Source organism: Diorhabda sublineata, chromosome 11, assembly GCF_026230105.1.
Source record: "Diorhabda sublineata isolate icDioSubl1.1 chromosome 11, icDioSubl1.1, whole genome shotgun sequence".
Classification (NCBI taxonomy): domain Eukaryota; kingdom Metazoa; phylum Arthropoda; class Insecta; order Coleoptera; family Chrysomelidae; genus Diorhabda; species Diorhabda sublineata.
In genome coordinates, this window is record NC_079484.1 from 8090504 (window position 1) to 8108569 (window position 18066).

The 18066-nt window shown below is 31.8% G+C and overlaps 1 protein-coding gene across 13 annotated transcripts in view; it reads left to right on the forward strand.

Annotated features, from left to right (window-relative positions):
• LOC130450233 (disks large 1 tumor suppressor protein) overlaps positions 1 to 18066 on the forward strand; it is a 1338131-nt gene that overhangs the window by 596933 nt on the left and 723132 nt on the right. For all 13 annotated transcript variants that reach the window (XM_056788522.1, XM_056788521.1, XM_056788509.1 and 10 more), the window contains one exon: positions 1647 to 1783. In XM_056788522.1, the coding sequence (XP_056644500.1) occupies positions 1647 to 1783 (137 nt within the window). The remainder of the gene's footprint in view (positions 1 to 1646; positions 1784 to 18066) is intronic.

Consider the following 18066-nt stretch of genomic DNA (forward strand, 5'->3'; position numbering starts at 1 on the left):
GCTCTTAGTTGAAACCCCAAAAACCTAATAAAAAACTTTTCCGGCAGTTTCGATCACTTCTTACGAGGGTTTTCCGGTCTGTAAAACTTCTTACACTATTACACACCTCTTATTTGAGGTTTAAACCACACGTTGCATAAGGTTTTTCGCGCGCACTTTATGACGTTTTTCAGATGAGTTTTCCGGCACTTTTGATCATTTCTTACGAGGGTTTTCCGGCCTGCAAAACTTCTTGCGCTATAACACCGCTCTTATATGAGGTTTTAACCCACCGTTACAAAAGGTTTCACACGCGCTCGTTTTGAGGTTTTTCAGCCAATTTTGTCGTTCGGGAAAACCGCCTAGCATCTTCATATCTGACCTGTGCTGACCTTAAGAAGTGACGTTTGGTGATGTACTAAGTTGGGGCCGCCAGTTTACAAGATAAAATGGCGCGCACCTTATCGACCCTGTTTTTTGTAGCCAGCTCCCCGTCTATTATTTGTGAGTGCAGCGTTTGAAGACGAACGAAATCTATTCGCAGCGCAAAAACTTTTGACGAACTCACACAAGAATTGTGTAAAATAAATCGGGTTTTTATAATTTTTATTATGTAAAATGCTTATAAATATTTTCAATTTAAATCTGTACACTTAGCAAATTAGCAAAAGTTAATTTTTATATACCAGACTAGTACCCGTGACCTGCAGTTTTTATGCCGGGAGCATTAACATTTAGCACAGACATTGAATTTATTTGTCGTATAAGAGTTTCTTAACGCACTATGGTTATTGGAAAAATTTAAGTACCTTTTCAAGTATTAGATATAAATTTGACTCAAACCTGTCGATATTATTGTATGTTTATGTTTCTCAGTGTTCTTATGTTTTTTTGTCAAATTATAGTGAAAAACTAACTAAAAAAGATATAGAAAATAAAAGTGACTTCCCTTCAACACCACCAAAAGAGAAGCTGCTGAAGAATATATAATATGAATTTTGAACTGGCAACAGAGATTATTAATAACTATAAATAAATACCACCCTCTGGTAACATTAGATACCCAATATTTTTTATACATAGATTTTTGTGATTATTATGAAGATATTATTATATAATAATTTTCGATAACTATGTACTATATTTAAATGAATAATAATATATTGTAGGAAATATTTCTTGGAATGAAATGATAGTGTTTCTGATAAGGTTACAAAGTTTCCAAGAAAGATATTCAGTAGTCGTGTATAAAATATAAATATTCGAGGTACTCGCATATGATGAGTTATTATTCACATGGTGATTAATACCACTCGCTCCATTATACACTCGTGAATAATATACTATTATCCGTTTTATTATGATTTAAACTTGTGTGAATTTGAAAAAAAAACATACCGTTCACGCCTTACCCTTAATATTAAATGTTCAATTGAACATTGTTGTTCAATTGTTCATGTAATAATTTTTAAATAAAAAATATCTAGCGAAGGTTTCGATAGGTTTCATCAACAATTTAAATTTCTTCATATTGTCCTTTGATAACAATCTAATTTGAATTGTTTTTCTTTACTTTAGGTCTCTCGAAAATATTATTAAGACATTTTTTCTTATATGGATTAACTGGTGATATTTTCAATGAAATAATAATATGAAATTTGTTGCAGACATACAAGAATTCTACGAATTAACTCTTCTTGACGAAAATAAATCGGTACAAGAGAAAACTGCAGAAACAATTCGAATCGCCAACAAGTGGGAAGCCAACGATGGCCCTATTATACCTACGTACACGAATAACGAGGTAAGTGGTGTTATTTTTAAGGCATGCAATTTGCTCCAAAGTCAAAATATTTCATAGATTGATATTGGACGTCGTTTTACAAGTCTCTTACCTCTGCATGATGGTTGCCCCTAACAAAACTTCCATAAGTAAATTAAACACATTCCTAATTCAAAAATAACAAAGCTAAGTGGAATGGACAAGAAATAAGTAACTAGAGTGTTGAACTTCATCTGCGCGCGCTTTTTATCAAGAAATATTTCGTCTTGTATTGCATCATGCCAAGCGGCCTTTACAAAAAAATTTTGTACATACTACGTGCTAATCAAAACAAGTGAATTACCAACCTTATCTTTGGTCTCGTGGAACAGTGGAACCATTTTATATGAACTATAGATCTGGATAAAAAGTAGATATTTAGAAAATATCTCACAAGAAAATTTCATAAAATTTTTTGATGTTGCGTTTAGTTCGAATATTGCCATGAACTATTTAAGTGGGTGTTATGTTTTCAACTTGTCTTCCACAGATTAAGGTAATACCCATTTTGAGCAGTTCTTCAAAATTTAAATTTGAAATGTTTTCGTAGAATGCTATCATATACAGAGTGTTCCGGGACTTGCTGCACAAAGTTCGGGGGTGAGTGGATGACGTGAAAATAATGTGGTGGCATAAAAAAATTCTCACACAATCCTCATTTCTGAGTTATAGGCATTTAAAGTTACGAAATCAGAACTTATATTTAAGTATATTTTCTAAATTATACATTAGAAGATTTAATGTATGATTACGTATGTCTCTATAGTGTGAGTGACTTAATAAATAATTCTACACTACTGTCCAAAGGCCAGGGGAGGCTCATGCTCAAGGTTAACAATCCGTAACGTATTAGGGACAACCTGTACAATCTAAAGATATAGAAAAATCTTTTGAAAAATTAATTTCTTAAACGATTTTTTCACAAAGTGGTAGTCTACTAAAATTTATGGTTTAGGGAATATGTACATTTTTTGATCGCCATAGAGACATTCTGAAGAAAATTATCATAAATTGTAATTATTTATTAAAAATATCTCCAGAAGGTATTAAAACACAATCAAACATTTCTAATTGAACTGTATTCTGTTGATCTTCGTGTTACTTATATAAGGAAAAAATTGAAATGTAGAAAAATTTAGTTTGTTAGCCTACAACTTATCAAATAAAAACTCTAGTAAATATTCGAAGTGGATACTTTGTACTTTTATACACTTTTTACACAATTATAAAATTCTGCCTTATAGCGTCCCAATTTTAGTTTATTCTATCGATGTATGTAGTATAATTGTTCATGTATTCATTCATTATTTCTTAAAGAAATGTGTTTCAATACCTCCTATAACTATTTTCAATGAATAATCAAAATTTATGATAATTTCCTTCAGAATGTCTCTTTAAGGTAGAAATCTACATATCTCCTAAACCATAAATTTTATCGGGTTGAACTAAAAGTACCAAAGGGTCATATGAGAAATGTCACAGCATTATTTTCATGTCATTCAGTCACTCCCCAATTTTTTGCTTCAAGTACCGTAACACCCTGTATACTCACATAACTGCTTTTTGTGAAGTTGCCTCTACATATTCATTTAGATGAAATATGAATTTATAATGGGAGCCATTCGCAATATTGTGCACTAAATATGCTGTTATAAAAAAATAAATTGTATGAAAGGTTTGATTTAATTTGTTTACAGCGCTTTGTCAAATTTGTCAAAAGATCTCCTACGTAGTTTTATTAAAATGTTGACTATATTTATCTTTGAGTACTTTTTTATCAATTTTTTTTATTTTTATACTAGAAATAATTGGAGACAAATGATATGACAGATACAAAGGTTCATATCTGTTTCCTGGAAAATGCTTGGAAAGTCAATAATTGAGCAATCATTTTCATCCACTTGAACTAACAATATCACAAACTAATTTTATTTCTGTATAACTGAACCGTAATACAAATTTATCTAGAAGAAATAACAACATATGAAAATGAACTTTTTCAACAGTCTTTTCTACGTCAATTATATAAATTCACCTTCACATTGTTATAACATTTATTGAAGATTCTGTATCATTAAACATAATAATACAAACAACTCAGTTTGACTTTTTACTTATATATAGAAATTATTAATATATTTCGTTTCGATTAGTTTGGTACCTAGTTAAAGGAAAATTCAGTGGAAAAGGGAGAAATCCAAGTAAAATTAATCTCAAATATATGACGTATATAAAGTATCAAGTGAAATGCTTAATATCAATCTTCAAAAGTACATATTTGTGGAAAAAATATTTTCACTTATATATTATCAGGTAATAATATTTGTTGACACTTTAAGAAAACAAAACATTGCATTTCGCGTTCTACAGGAGTGTTTAAGAAAATGAAAGTTATTATGAATTGTGAGTTCCTTGTACAGTTTGCACATATTGGACTCCCCAAAATAGTTTTTTTTATTATCACAAACGAATTTTTCCAAACATGGCACCCAATTCGCTGCGAAAATTCCATATGTTGATATTTGCAGTTCCTAACGTTTACACCAATTTAGATATTAACCCTTCACTTTCCTGAAGTTATTACTAAAGTCCTAAATGAACAAAAGATATTCAGAACATGCTGAAATACATTTCAAGAATGTATGTGAAAAGAAGGTAGGTGAGTTTTTAACATACATACCTAATTAAATTAGATTAGAGATGAACAGACACATAAACAGGGAGCACAAATTTATCGGGATTGGCCCTTGTAATATATGGGCTTGGACAGTTTTTATTGTACGTTGCTGACCGATAGGAGATGATTCCCGTTGTTCGAGAGCTTAAAAATCGTTGTCTCAGTCTGTTGCAGGGAGGAAGAGGTGTCAATTTTGACAACCAGGCACACACATTCCCTCATCACGCTTTTTGTTATGTAATACAGCCACAACCACTTCTTCATTAATTCGTTCAGCTTTTTCCTTGTCACGACACAACGCCAACGTCCTATTTCTTCCACAGTGGTGATTTTCTCAGAGCTGTAGATTTTGTTTTGTCTGGTAAAATACACTTTTTGAAGGTACGCTTACCTTAACCATGGTTTTCTATTGAACTTTAGGGCATTAATCCTTTACGCATTTTTCCTTATGTTATAGATACAGCAGAAGATGTGGAATGGTAATTTTTACTCACAATATTTCACTTGAAAAGTCTAAATTTATTGACTCACCTTACCAAGACAAGGTTAGCGTCGTTGGAGTATCTGCTACAGCTATCATCGGCTTCAATATCAGCCAGATGATTTATATCGGATGTTATAACTAGTGGAGGCAACGATAGTGAAAACTACATCATTATCAGCAGAATTACACCAATTTCGAATACCTGCAGTGACCGAATAATTTATTTTTACATTTTGAAATTGAAGTGTTAACATTTGGATTAGTGTCAACAATTCGTGCTTTTACATTAGTGCTTTTTTGAATTTTTCCATGTGGCTAACGTGAAATTTTTAATCAAAATAGAATATTGAAAACGAATATTATATTAATTTTAAATAAGTTTGTCAAGTTCCCAAAAATTTGAGGTGTTTAAGTAATTCAAAATCAAAATTGTGTCGCGAGATTGCAGGTTCAGTCTCAACAGCTGTGATACCTAAGACATCCAATCTTTTTATTTTCACGTGAAAAACTCACCAAAAAAACTGTAAATAAAACTCAATTTAAAATTTGTGATATTTTATTTTGGCAACAGCAATGTTTTCTAAAACATATTATTTATAACAGGATATGTTAATTATTTATTATAACATATCAAATGTAAAAATGTACCGTGGATTAGAACGTAGGACATATCATCGTGTGGTTATGACAAAAGTAATAGTGGAGTATAGAAGAATTGAAGTAAGAAAGTAAAATAAATGAAAATAAATATAATCTAGACGGCCTGAAACAAGAATCAACCCAATTCCTTTATAAACTAAGGCTGGCTAATAAATTAGAAAACATGGAAACACAAAATGCGAGCTCAGAACAGTTGTACGGACAGATAAAGAAAACCATGCAGAAAGCGATTAAAGAATCTCTATGATACTATAGATACAGACATAGAATACAAAATATCCATAATGGTAAAAATGGAAAAGAAATGTGAATAGATAGATAGGTATATTGGAGAAACGAAAGCGGCAATGGCGTGGAAAACAATAAGAATTAAAAGGAAGGAAGGAAACCAACGAAATAAATCCAATGTAATAGACATAAGTGGATGGACACGAACAAATGCTGACGAAAAGCGCTAACAGTAGATGAAATTTCGGAAAACTTTACAAACTGTTAAAAAATAGAAAGGCAGCATGACCTGGAAACTTTCCCATTGATTTGGTGCAACATGGACAAAAAATATTTCACGAAATTATAACCACCTCGTATTTGTCGATCTCAAAAAGCTCTATGACACGGTACAGTTAAAAGCGCTTTTTGATACATTGACGAAATCTGACCTTAGCAAGGTTTTAGTTCGAGCTATACAGAAAGTCAAAAGGTGCTCGCATTCAATAGCTTTGAGACAAGGGTGCAATTTGTCACCAACATTATTTGAATTATATATTCAGGAAGCTGAAATAGGTGAAATAGTGGGAATGGGAATTGAGATAAAGAATAAGTGTCTAACAACTTAATTTTTTACAGACAACTAAGTTGTTCTAGCTTGCGACGAGGACGATGCAGATTATATGCTACGAAAATTGGACGACGAATATACAGAATGCGGTTTTAATATGAAATATGCACTCATTGGTGCAAATTAATCTAAACACAAAAATTACAATATACAAAGTCATAGTTGAGCCCATTTTAACGTATGGATGCAACGGCTGGCAACTGACGGATAAACGAAAATATAGAGGCGCTCTGGAGTCGGTCTAATTCCAAGCAACAACATTTCGAAATTTGTTATAAAATTTTTCCAAATAATAATCAATGTCCTTGGGTTATTACTACTAAAAACTAAAATATTTTCTATCCAAAAACCCGTATTTTATTTGAAAATTTACCTTCTGTATCGCTCTCATCTCATCATTTTGGGACTCTGGATCTGTAGTTAACGAATTATTAATGAATAAATCTCTAAATATTTGATTTGTTCAGTTTAGAACATTCATGTTAGATTTATATTCATAATATAATTTCCAAATTCATTCAAGGGTAAATTATTCGCTTAAAAATACGAATGGTAAATCATTATGTACTGAATAACTCTCGCTGGTTAAACCTCGTTGATGTTAAGTTATAAATAATGTACGAGTAGAAGCTCAACTGCCAGAACCAGTTTGAGATGAATTAACAAAGGTTAATGCAGCTGTCGTATTTCCAATAATTTTCGTTGTAAGGTTTAAATTATCGCCTTATTACCAATACTATTCGAATTGCTCCGGTTAGTCTGGTAAATATCATCCTAAATAAAAAAAATACTTATACGTTTCACACTTAGGATGCAAGTGCGTCAAACTGGCCTAGTGCTCTATCTAATACCTAAGTCAGTTCTGGTTCAAGGCAATAATAGACTACCGAAAGTATGATGACTGAATAGCATATAGAAGTTTAGATCCATTGTTAAACCTTGGTAAGGCGCGCGATGATTGGTCGATAGGCACGCTTCGTTTTAAACACAATCAAAATGTATAATAACAGTCAAAACTGAATTTATTTAAAATGTAGTAAAAATATTAATAAGAATAGGAATTATATCGAAGATACATAATTAGTATCCCAGCCTCATATTTATTTGAAAAATGACAATCCATTTATCGGCTTTAACAACCTCGTAACTACTTGATTAGCCTATCTGCTGTCACTGAATGATATCTCTGGATGTTAACCACCATAATATATTGCTTGAATTGCATGAAATTTTGGTCTAGATGATAATACATTTCACAATTCGTTACGAATAATTTGAATAGGTCCTTCACAGCTACAAGCTGATCTATTAGAAATTTAGAAAGCTTTTTAATTGAACCTATTCTAATTAGATGCCGAAAAGTCGTACTCCGAATGATTCTACAAAGTACTGTAGCCCCAGAAATATTTTAGTTTCATCAGTTTGCTGAAAATCTCTCGGCTCAAGAGTTTGTGTGTGTTTCTATTATACCTAAAATATTAAGATTAGAATCTATTTCCGTCTTTCTTGTGAGGTTTCTCCTACAAGTACTGGCAATTTCATTAGAATTTCACGTGGTACAGCTTTAAACCGCTTATGTAGATTTTTTTCCACTATGTACTATGTTTTTTTAAGGCCTGGAAGGTCTCATCATTACCATGATGATTAAACAATTTTATTGTATACCAAATGTCTGTCTAACGTTACAATAACCAATTTATCGTCTTCAGAGACTGAAAGTAATTAAAACCTAATAACTTGACTTACCTGTTGTTTTTACTGAATTTTTCCACAAATAAACCTCCTCCCGCGAAAATTAATTCCAGTAGGAAAACCTCCTTGACGGAATCTTCACATTTATTCCTTGATTACTAAACTATATAGTGGACTGTAAGAACTTGGCGGGATTATTAATAATTAATTTTATTAATTCATGTCTGTAGGTTGATTACTGCTTCTTCGTGGGAATCTCCCACAATCCAAATAGACCAATCATCCGTAAATGTGGCGATAATGTGGTTTTCTAATTGAGGGGGGATATCACTAGTGTGTAATAGGTGAAGGACCGACGCAAAAACGCTACCTTGTGATACACCCGCGTTGATTTCCTTTATGTTTGGGTAAGCATTTTCTTGCTTTATCCTGAAGGTTCATTCTCTTGTTTTGCATAGTTTTGCGTAACATCGGTTACCCTGTGTACTTGGTAAATGTTTTAGTATTTCCCCAAATCTAGGAGCTTGATTCGGGTTGAATTACTTTAGGATAATATAAGCTACCTTAAGCTTGATCTTGATTTTGTATTAACTGTTCAAGTCGTTTTCTCCTTCGGTACCAGCAAATTGTGTGCTAAATGTTCTCTAAATCTATTTGCTTTTTGTTGATTGTTTCTAACCCAGTGACCATCTTGGTTATTGACTTGGATTTTGTATCCCATCTATACTGAACATCTATTGGTATGTCAATCTCAGCCATATGAATAGTGCATAATTGTGAAAATTTCGTATTTTGAATTTATTTCTTTGTCTTAACATCGCCTATTTCACTTTCAATTTCTTCAGCTCCACGCTTTTATGGTCAGTTTAGGAATAGTATTGTCTCGTTCCAATATAATCATCAAATTCTTCATCGAATTCTTCATCGAATTCTTCATCAAATTTTTCATCAAATTCTTCGTCTTTTTTTAATACAATCTCAATATTAACTTATTTTGTTGATTCAAATACTTTTTCACAATTTGAGAGGGGTTATTCAGAACTATAACGATGCAAATTTTGGCAAAAATGCAAAAATTTGGAAGAATATTAGCCTTGCACCTGACGGATAACAACGGGGCTAATGCGGGTTGAACTGTACTTCCTTCTATTTTTGATGAATGGAAACTATAACAAAAGTTGAAGTGTAAGTCCTATCAAAGACATGGCACAAGAAGAGGAAACTAACGATCATATTTTGGAGCAGCAACGAAAAACTCATTTTTGAATCAACATAGGGACTTACAGCTTAACTCCAGACCGACAGTCGTCTCTTCCGAATGTGAAGTAGGGAACTTGAACAATAGAATCGGAAATTTTATTAATAAAAAAGTCAATTGAAAGCTCCTTACATTATTTGCACTTTTTGTAGGTATACTTTTAATTTTTATTGTTAATCCCATTGATAGCAATCGCCGCTCAATGGGATAAACTCTAAAATTATTATATTATATTTCTTTTCGTGCACAAAAATATAAAAAAAAATGTGATTAGCCTGTATTAAAATTTATTTATATCATCATTATGACGCCGGTCAATACCTTGGATTACGGTTTCTTCAATTTGGTTTCTCCAGGCATTTCTCGATCTGCTTCTTGGCTATAAAGATATCCATTGGGTTATCCTCTTTCTAGGTTTTCTTCTCATGATGTATCCTGCACAATTAAGTATTTGTACTTTTATTTAACTTATTATATTTTCTCATCTTACTTCTTCTTCTATGCATCTATTTTTATTTAATCTTCTCTCTTCATATCCTGTAATATTTGGTCCAAGTATAGTTCTCAGTATTTAGATATAGATCTGTCGTTTATCTTCAGATCTTTTTCTTCCTTTTTATTTAAGATATTTGTTTGCATGGTTTATAAAATAAGTCCTTGTTCATTCTTTAGACGTGTGTCCTATTGTACTATTGTCAAAAAAAGATAGGAGATCGTGAACTGGTAGAAGTACAAAAGTAAAATACTGAATACACCGACCAAAATGAATATTTACAAAGCAATGATAAGGTCGATAGGGCTTATAACAGCTGAGAATAGCGGAAAGAAAAATGGTAAAAACGATCTCCATTCATTTAAACCTTGAAAAGCATCCATTTAAAAATGGAAGTGTCTGGGTAATGTTTGTGATGACATGCATCCGATATCAACTAACAAATGTCCATTCCTACATGTATGATATGCATGGGATGAATAAATCATTCCTCAACCAAATTTTACCATCTATTTTCACCGGGCTATAAATTGATCAAGTTGCCCTATATATTAGTCAGTACGAACATTTAAAAAACAAGTTATAATTTTGGGCCATGGTCGATACTGGTTTTTAATTTTATAACGGGGCGTACGTTACCGAATTGAATATAATATCTTGAAATATAGAATGTTTTCATAACGTGAGTATATTAAAAATCAATTACACAATCAAAAGACTTTTTGATTTGTCAACGCTTATATGTGGGGTATATTACAAAGGGCGACCGGAAAGTTTTCATTTCCAATCAATAACGTAATTTATTTCAACATTTTGTCATCAAGTGCTCAAATTTTCAGTGCCAGGCGACAAAAATCAATCAGCTTTTGAATAAAATATCTCGAGAAAGCATTTTAGACATACAAATTTTCAAATGGTTTGCCACCAAAAAATGTAGCGATGGAAATATTGATATAGACAAAAAAATCGATGGAAATCACTAAAGTATTCTTGAATATTCGTTGAAGTATAACGAGGAAAGTAGTTTTCTCCAAAGAGGAACATTTTCTAATTATTATTTCAGGTGTGTGTGATAAATAGATATTACATATTTCAATAAATTGAACGTTTCTCGTACGTTACCAAAAAAATTCCAATCAGGATTTAGAGTTGATGCAGCCCTAGGGCGCACTTAATGTTGGAATACATTCCATCAATTCTGATATATTATTTTTATTCAAAATTTGAATTTAGTAGGAATATAATTTTCAATTAAAACTCATAAATATTAGAGATGCATAAGTTATATACACGTTACACAATTATTTTTTCTTATTATTAATCAATTTTATAATTCCTTTTTCCTGGCTTTAGCCTGCGCGTAAATATCATCATAATTAATTTCTTGGACTAATTGAACTCAAATAGAGAGCACTGCAAGAGCATTAAGCTATCTGCCTATCTAGACCCATATTTAGATGTAAATAGGTTTCACCTCTTTTCAAAGTAGGAAAAGATCCTTATTTATAACCGGAATACTCAAAAAAATACGTAAAGCAATATCAACATTTGGTTAAACATCTCGGAAACTACGTGAATATGATACATTGCATATTTTTGTGTGTACAACTTCCGTATTTGCTGAAGAATCTTCGAGTAAATGTAAATGAATACATTTATTTCCTAATCTCTCCACTAAATCGCGAGGAGTCTTGTTTGTGACTAGTTTATTGGCAACTCGTTTGTATCTATTTCAGAAAAATTATCAAAGAAATTAAAATTTTCGTAAAGCTTTTCACCTGCACTTTTACGCCCGGCCAATTAGGATACTAAAAAATTAATGCGGAAATTTTCTTGTCCAGAAAAAGTATTCTTTCATTTACCTGTGACTCATCTGGCTGAATTTTTTTTGTTATTTTGCAACGAGTATATAAACGATAATAATCTGGGACCACAGATAGCGTTTTAGCTTTTTCTTCATATTCAGGAAATTATCTGCCACGTCCTGAAGGAATAGAAACGGAGAACTATAGATCTGCACAACGGATGATGAATCAGCTTGAGATTATTGAGGCTCCTTACTATCAGCATTAAATCGATCTAAAATTACATTCCAAGCAAAGAATTGTCGTTTCTAAATGCTGCAACTTTCGCCGCAATCCCGTGGCGTCAGATCGTGTAGTCCGTTCCCAATCTCTGCTTCCAGCAATAAATTCCAGTACATCAATTTTGCAGACCATTCTTTTTCTAACGCGTAAAAAATTAATCTCATTGGTTTAAATAATTTTTTACGTCTCTGAAACTGAAATTTTGTCATTTCAAAAATTTTGCTGCCCTAGGCCCGGGCCTTGCGAACAACTAGACAATTGGTAATTGGAAATTCTTCGTCTTGCCTCCAAGTTTCTTTGAGAAAAAGAATGGAGGAGATTGGTATTCAGTTTTAGTGCCTCGTCGCCAACTGCACTTTGTTATGATTAGACGGATAAAGAAAATTCTTAATTATCAAAAATGAATTTTTCAGTTTATTCCAACGATAAAACTAAGTTCAAACTAAATCAATGTTTGTAATTAGCGGAAGGAACTTACCTTTGAACAAATTAAGATAGAAATATTTCTGAGCTAGTTGATTATAAAACTCATAATATGATAAGCGACTGAGATTTTTTGATTAAATATTTGATTAAAGTCGTACTATAAGTTATATGCATAACCAAAGTTTACCATTCCTTCTCCCAATCTTCTTGTTATTGTCAGCAAATGCTATCTGGGGAACTGGTTATCTTGTGTCACGGGGGAGGAACCAAAAAAACGGATTACCAGTATAATTTCTAGATATTTTTTTTTCTGATAAAGTCTCTAATATTAGAGTGTGGAAGTAAAGTCAAAAGCGTCACATCCAAAAAGCCGCATGTGGCTCGCGAGCACAAGTGTCCGATTTTACTACAGCAACCGACCAGAATAGACCCATAAATACTTTCCATTATATTTCAAGAAATTATCGATAAAATAATATTTGAAGTGAATAGGTAAAAAGTAAATGAAATTTCACAGAATAAAACATGTTTTGATCTATCTATAAAAATTAAATGAATTTATTGAACGATTAATATTATTTATATTCACAATAGATCAATTGAATATTCCTTTGTTCACATATTGTGGCATAGTAGTCACTTCGGATTTATTTATTCTAGCTTTTTGAAGAAATTAATTTATCCTCGACCTTCCACTTTATTCGAGAAATTCAATAAAACATTTGAATCGAATTTTAACAAATTTGTGGTGATTTTATTCTTTATACTCCCTGGTAAGTTTTTCTTCGCTTTTTTTATTGTCCTCACAGAAATTTCTATGGGTCTCCTTTAGTTTCAAACAAATTTTGAATAATAGTTTCCGTCGAATTAGTATCTTCTATTTATTTGGGAAACAGAACGAATAGAATAACATATTTCTGTTTGGTTATAATTTAAATATAAATTCAGCTCTTTTATGTTAGATCATAAGCTCCTTTTGTTCAAATCTATTCTTCCCACTCATTCCTTCTTTCGTAATTTCCGTTCCCCTCCTAATTTTTTTGTTGCAGGCCTCAACTGGATTCCCAGATGTTGGAATGAATTGAATTTGTTGTCTGGTAGTTGGATCCTTGGTGGTTGAAATTCCCAACTTTGCAGTTGTAGAATAACGGAATGAAAAATAAAATAGTTACAATTTTCTATTTTTACGACTATTAATCTGTCTTTGATTAGACTGAGGCTCACACGTGCCTAAAAGCTGACTAGTTCGCGTTTCCTACCTTATCTATTCCAATCATTGTTCCTACTTATGTCGATGTATTTATTAACCTTTCATCATATCTGAGAAACATTCCACCGTATATAACTGGATATGGAATCCGTTTTCTGGTATTCTCTATGTTATTTAAATATAGTTATTGCAGATATTATATTATTAATACAAAGTAGAAAGTAGTTACTATTAATATAACTATTTTACACCAGCAAGTTTCATCTTTAGTGTTATTCACCGAAAACTGCTTTTATTATTTCCGTTTTATCATTTCGCTTCATTTACAACCAGCACCCATTTCTTAGCATCTATTCTTTGTCCTACTTCATAATTTTTTCTTCAGCTCTGATTTCTGATATATCTACCTCCTGGTAGTCTTCTTCTTTAGAGTCTATCCATGAAAGTCCATTTCAATAGTTAAAATTTCTCAGTACATAATTTTCAATTATTTTTTCATTTCTACTACTCTTTCCTTCATTTCCAGAATTATTTTTGACTCATAAGAAAATTTAATGATTTGTTAATAATAATATAATTTTATTGACAAAATAAATTATTTTCTACAAATGATACATTATCTAATTTACACTTTATAGACATATGAATACTTTTATAGATTAAGAGTTATAGCATTATATAATTTAATATTGTCAATTTATCCATTTTATTAAATAAAGGAACGAAAATACCAAAAATTGATTCTACATTAATCATAAAGGAGAAGAATTGATTTTCCTAGTTTTCCCTATAAAAAATTCCGGTCTTCTAAGCATATACAGAGTTAATATAAGAAATTGGACCGCTATGAGGAAGGTGTCGAAACTCTTGAAGAGCTGGCTCATGCACAACTGCTTTTGCTACGAGTGGTTCTTTATGTACTTCTGCGTTGAAACCGTTTATTGGATCTGCTACATAGTTAACAGAACGTCTGGTACCATCGGGGTCGGTTAGAGAGTAGAAACCTATAAAAATCATTCAAAAATAATTATTTTCAAATTAATCCCAGCCTACCTTGTACAATATCGCCATTTCTGGTTTCACTTTGACTCTTGCTGTCACCTGTTAAGCTATCTTCAACTTGATATCCGAAAGAGTATTGTGGATGAGGATCATATTCTTCAGTAATTACTGCTTTAGCTACAGGAGTGGCAGTTTTAGCAATAGCAATTGGTGCTGGGTTTATGTAGGCTGGTGCTGCAATAGGAGCTTGATGGAAAACAGGCGTAGTTAGAGAAGCATAAGGAACTCCTCCCTTAACTGCAACAAGGAAGGTGGCCAGAAGAACAATCTGTGAATAAAATGTATCACATGTATCACTGTTCTTCTACATAATGTAATAATGACTAGCTTCTGAAATAATTCGATACAATTTTTTTGTTAAATTATATGAAATATCCTCAGAGATACCACAAAAAGATTAAATACTTTGGAAAAAGCAATAGCTTCTATGAGTTTCGCACTGAATTTGCTCAAAAAATATTTAGAGCTTTAAAAAAATGGATAACATCAAGGACCTCGAAAATGTTAGGAATATTTATATAACCGTGTAGAAAATGTAAACATGTTTTCATATTCAAGATTATCTAAGCAAACTTTGTGGCTGCCTTTTGGAAACGCCCCTATTAAACTAAAGAAATATGAATAGAAATAGACTGCAAATTGAAAAACAGTGGTGGATCAAATATTTCTTCTATCGGCATCAAATTTGGTCTGGTTTTGTTTGTATTTACTATTATTCTGAAGTATTAACTATTTGTTTGAATTGTTAAATTGATTATTTTGGAAACGATAATGAATAAGAAATTACAACATACCTTCAGAATCATTTTAATGTCTTGATGAGTATACAAGAGTGTTAATCGTATACGCCAGCAGACGTTTTATACTTGTCCACTTTTGAGAAAAGTTAACAAAACTACATTTTTCTCGTTTTGATTTAACCTCGTCTCGTATTAAGGTCAAGAATAGGAGTAATGGTTAATTTTGACGAACGGAACGTTTGTATTATATAAGAAGTAGAGAAAGAAATTGATACAACATTTTTATTCCGTCTAAAATATTACCAGCATTTCAGAGTCAGTTGATATGTTATAGCAGTTTTCACAATGTCTCACACTTTTTTTTCACTTTATATCAACCTGAAACTCTTATACAAAAAAAGAGTAGGAGAGAGTGGCATTTCTTAAAAGAGTAGCAGATGTCTACGAAATAATTTCCCGAAAAGACCCATTGTATATATACAGGTTGTCCCGAATAAAAACAAGCACAGAGCAGATGTGAATAGGAGAGTTATAAGCCGATTGAAGACAATTTTTATACCAAGTTGCATCCTTGATAAAGCATTGTATCTTAAAGTACGGCCCAAAATATCGGAATAAATGGATTTCTTAGCAACCTTTTATCTTAAAAATAAAAAATTTCGTACTCTCTATGAGACTATTGACGACATTATTTGATGTTAAGTAGAAGGGTATCGAGCTATTTTTGGGGGGTTTATTGAGAGTATCATAACCTTAAAATTTCATACATGTTTTTCATTCGTCAGTTGATTGATATGACTTCTTCTTCTGTGATTTTTCATAAAAGTTTATCATTTTCAAGGAAACGTCGAATAACCAATGACATGTTTTAAACAATGTTATTTGAAGAGTCAAGGCTATTCATTGAAAACTTTGACAATTTGCAATTCAGCTCTTGTAGTAATTAAATTGTTTTTATTTTTCCTAATGAGTAGAAACCTCTCATTTAGCAAATTCTCCTGTTTAGTTTTTGTGGGAGAAACTGGAGAATAATCGTGAAAGAATAGGGAAGAATATCGGTGAAGGTTTCCTAATCTGATGGTTATTCACAGAACATTTTCTAATGTTGAAATTAAATTCTTTGCCCACTTCACGTTTTCGTAACTTTTCAAAAGCATGTCTTTGGTTATTCGACTTTTCCTTAAAAATGACAGAGTTCTTTGAAAAAAATACCAGAGTATAAAGTTCTCCATGATATGAAAATAATATTTTTAAATTCAACTAACAGCAATTGTGAAATTTTAAGGCTAGGGCACCCTTAACCAACTCTCAATTTATCATTACTATCATCATCAATATTCTCAATAGTCTCATATAGTGTAACAAATTTGGTATTTTTCAGTTGCAGAGCTGCTACTGGATATAAATTTAATTTGCCTCCATTCGTTCGTCATATTTTGGCTCCCAAATACACCTTTACCCTGTTTTGGTTTTCAGACAAGACTCCCTGTATAATTTAATATTTTTTTCCAAAATTTAACAATTCCTAATATTTATTCTGATAAACTTAATGATTATGTCCATCTACCTTAACGGGTGTAAATAGTGGGATTGAGTTCCTTTTTTTATGGAGTATTTTTTCCAATATTTTTTCTATTTCTTTCGATCTTCTGTTTCTGGTAGTACCTCATGTAGTTTCTTCCCTCCGTTCTAAATTGTACGATTGATTTTGTCTTCTTGTAATCCTTTTCCCATTTATGATTCTCACTTGACCGAACCATCTTAATTAATTGTCTTCTGTGTAATTGATCTGCACGTTTTGTATCCAATATTTGCCTGAACGTTTCATTCTTGATATGGTCTAATCAGTCTTATTCTAGACTGTCCGATCATTTTCGTTGTTTGTATCTTTCGGTCGTTGTCCACGTTTTGGAACCATATGTAGTATGGGATAACTACTATGTTATGAATTTCTACTATTATTTTCTTGCGTGCTTCGTAGAAAATATGTTTTTATCGCGTTAAATAGCTTTTTTGCGTTTGCTGTTATTTCTTTCAGAATTTTCCATCTACTGTTATCACACTGCCGAAGTATTTGAAGTGCCCTAGTCGTCTATTTCCTATTCAATTCGATTCAATCAATTTCAAGTCATTTTCATTCAGTAATACATATTTTCTTGGCGTCCGGAAAATAGATACTTTCCGGTGCTTTTACACTGGGAAAGTACAGTTTTTTCGACCTATTTCCATTTCTGGTCTAAGTTTTACTCACTTACTGATTTGACATCTCAATAATTGAGTTATTTCTTTTTAAAAGTTTGAATGGTTTCTGGTTGTTATTATTGCAATATATAATGGAAAAGAGCAGTGAAAGTGATGTTGAAAATATGCCTGACGAAATTACTAATGCAGCAGCTGCTGCTACAATACAATTAAGAAGTACTACCTGAAAAATCAAAGTTAAGTTACAAAAGTATTTATAGTTTATTCATGAAATAGAACTATTTAAAAAATTCAAAACTATTACGTAAGACGTAATTTTGGCTTATTTAGCACAAAAATCAGAGATCTTCAAACCTTCTACTCTTTGAAGCATCTATTCGATGCTGAAAAATACCATTTTAGTTAAGAAAGTATTTAGCAGAAAAGAAATCAATTT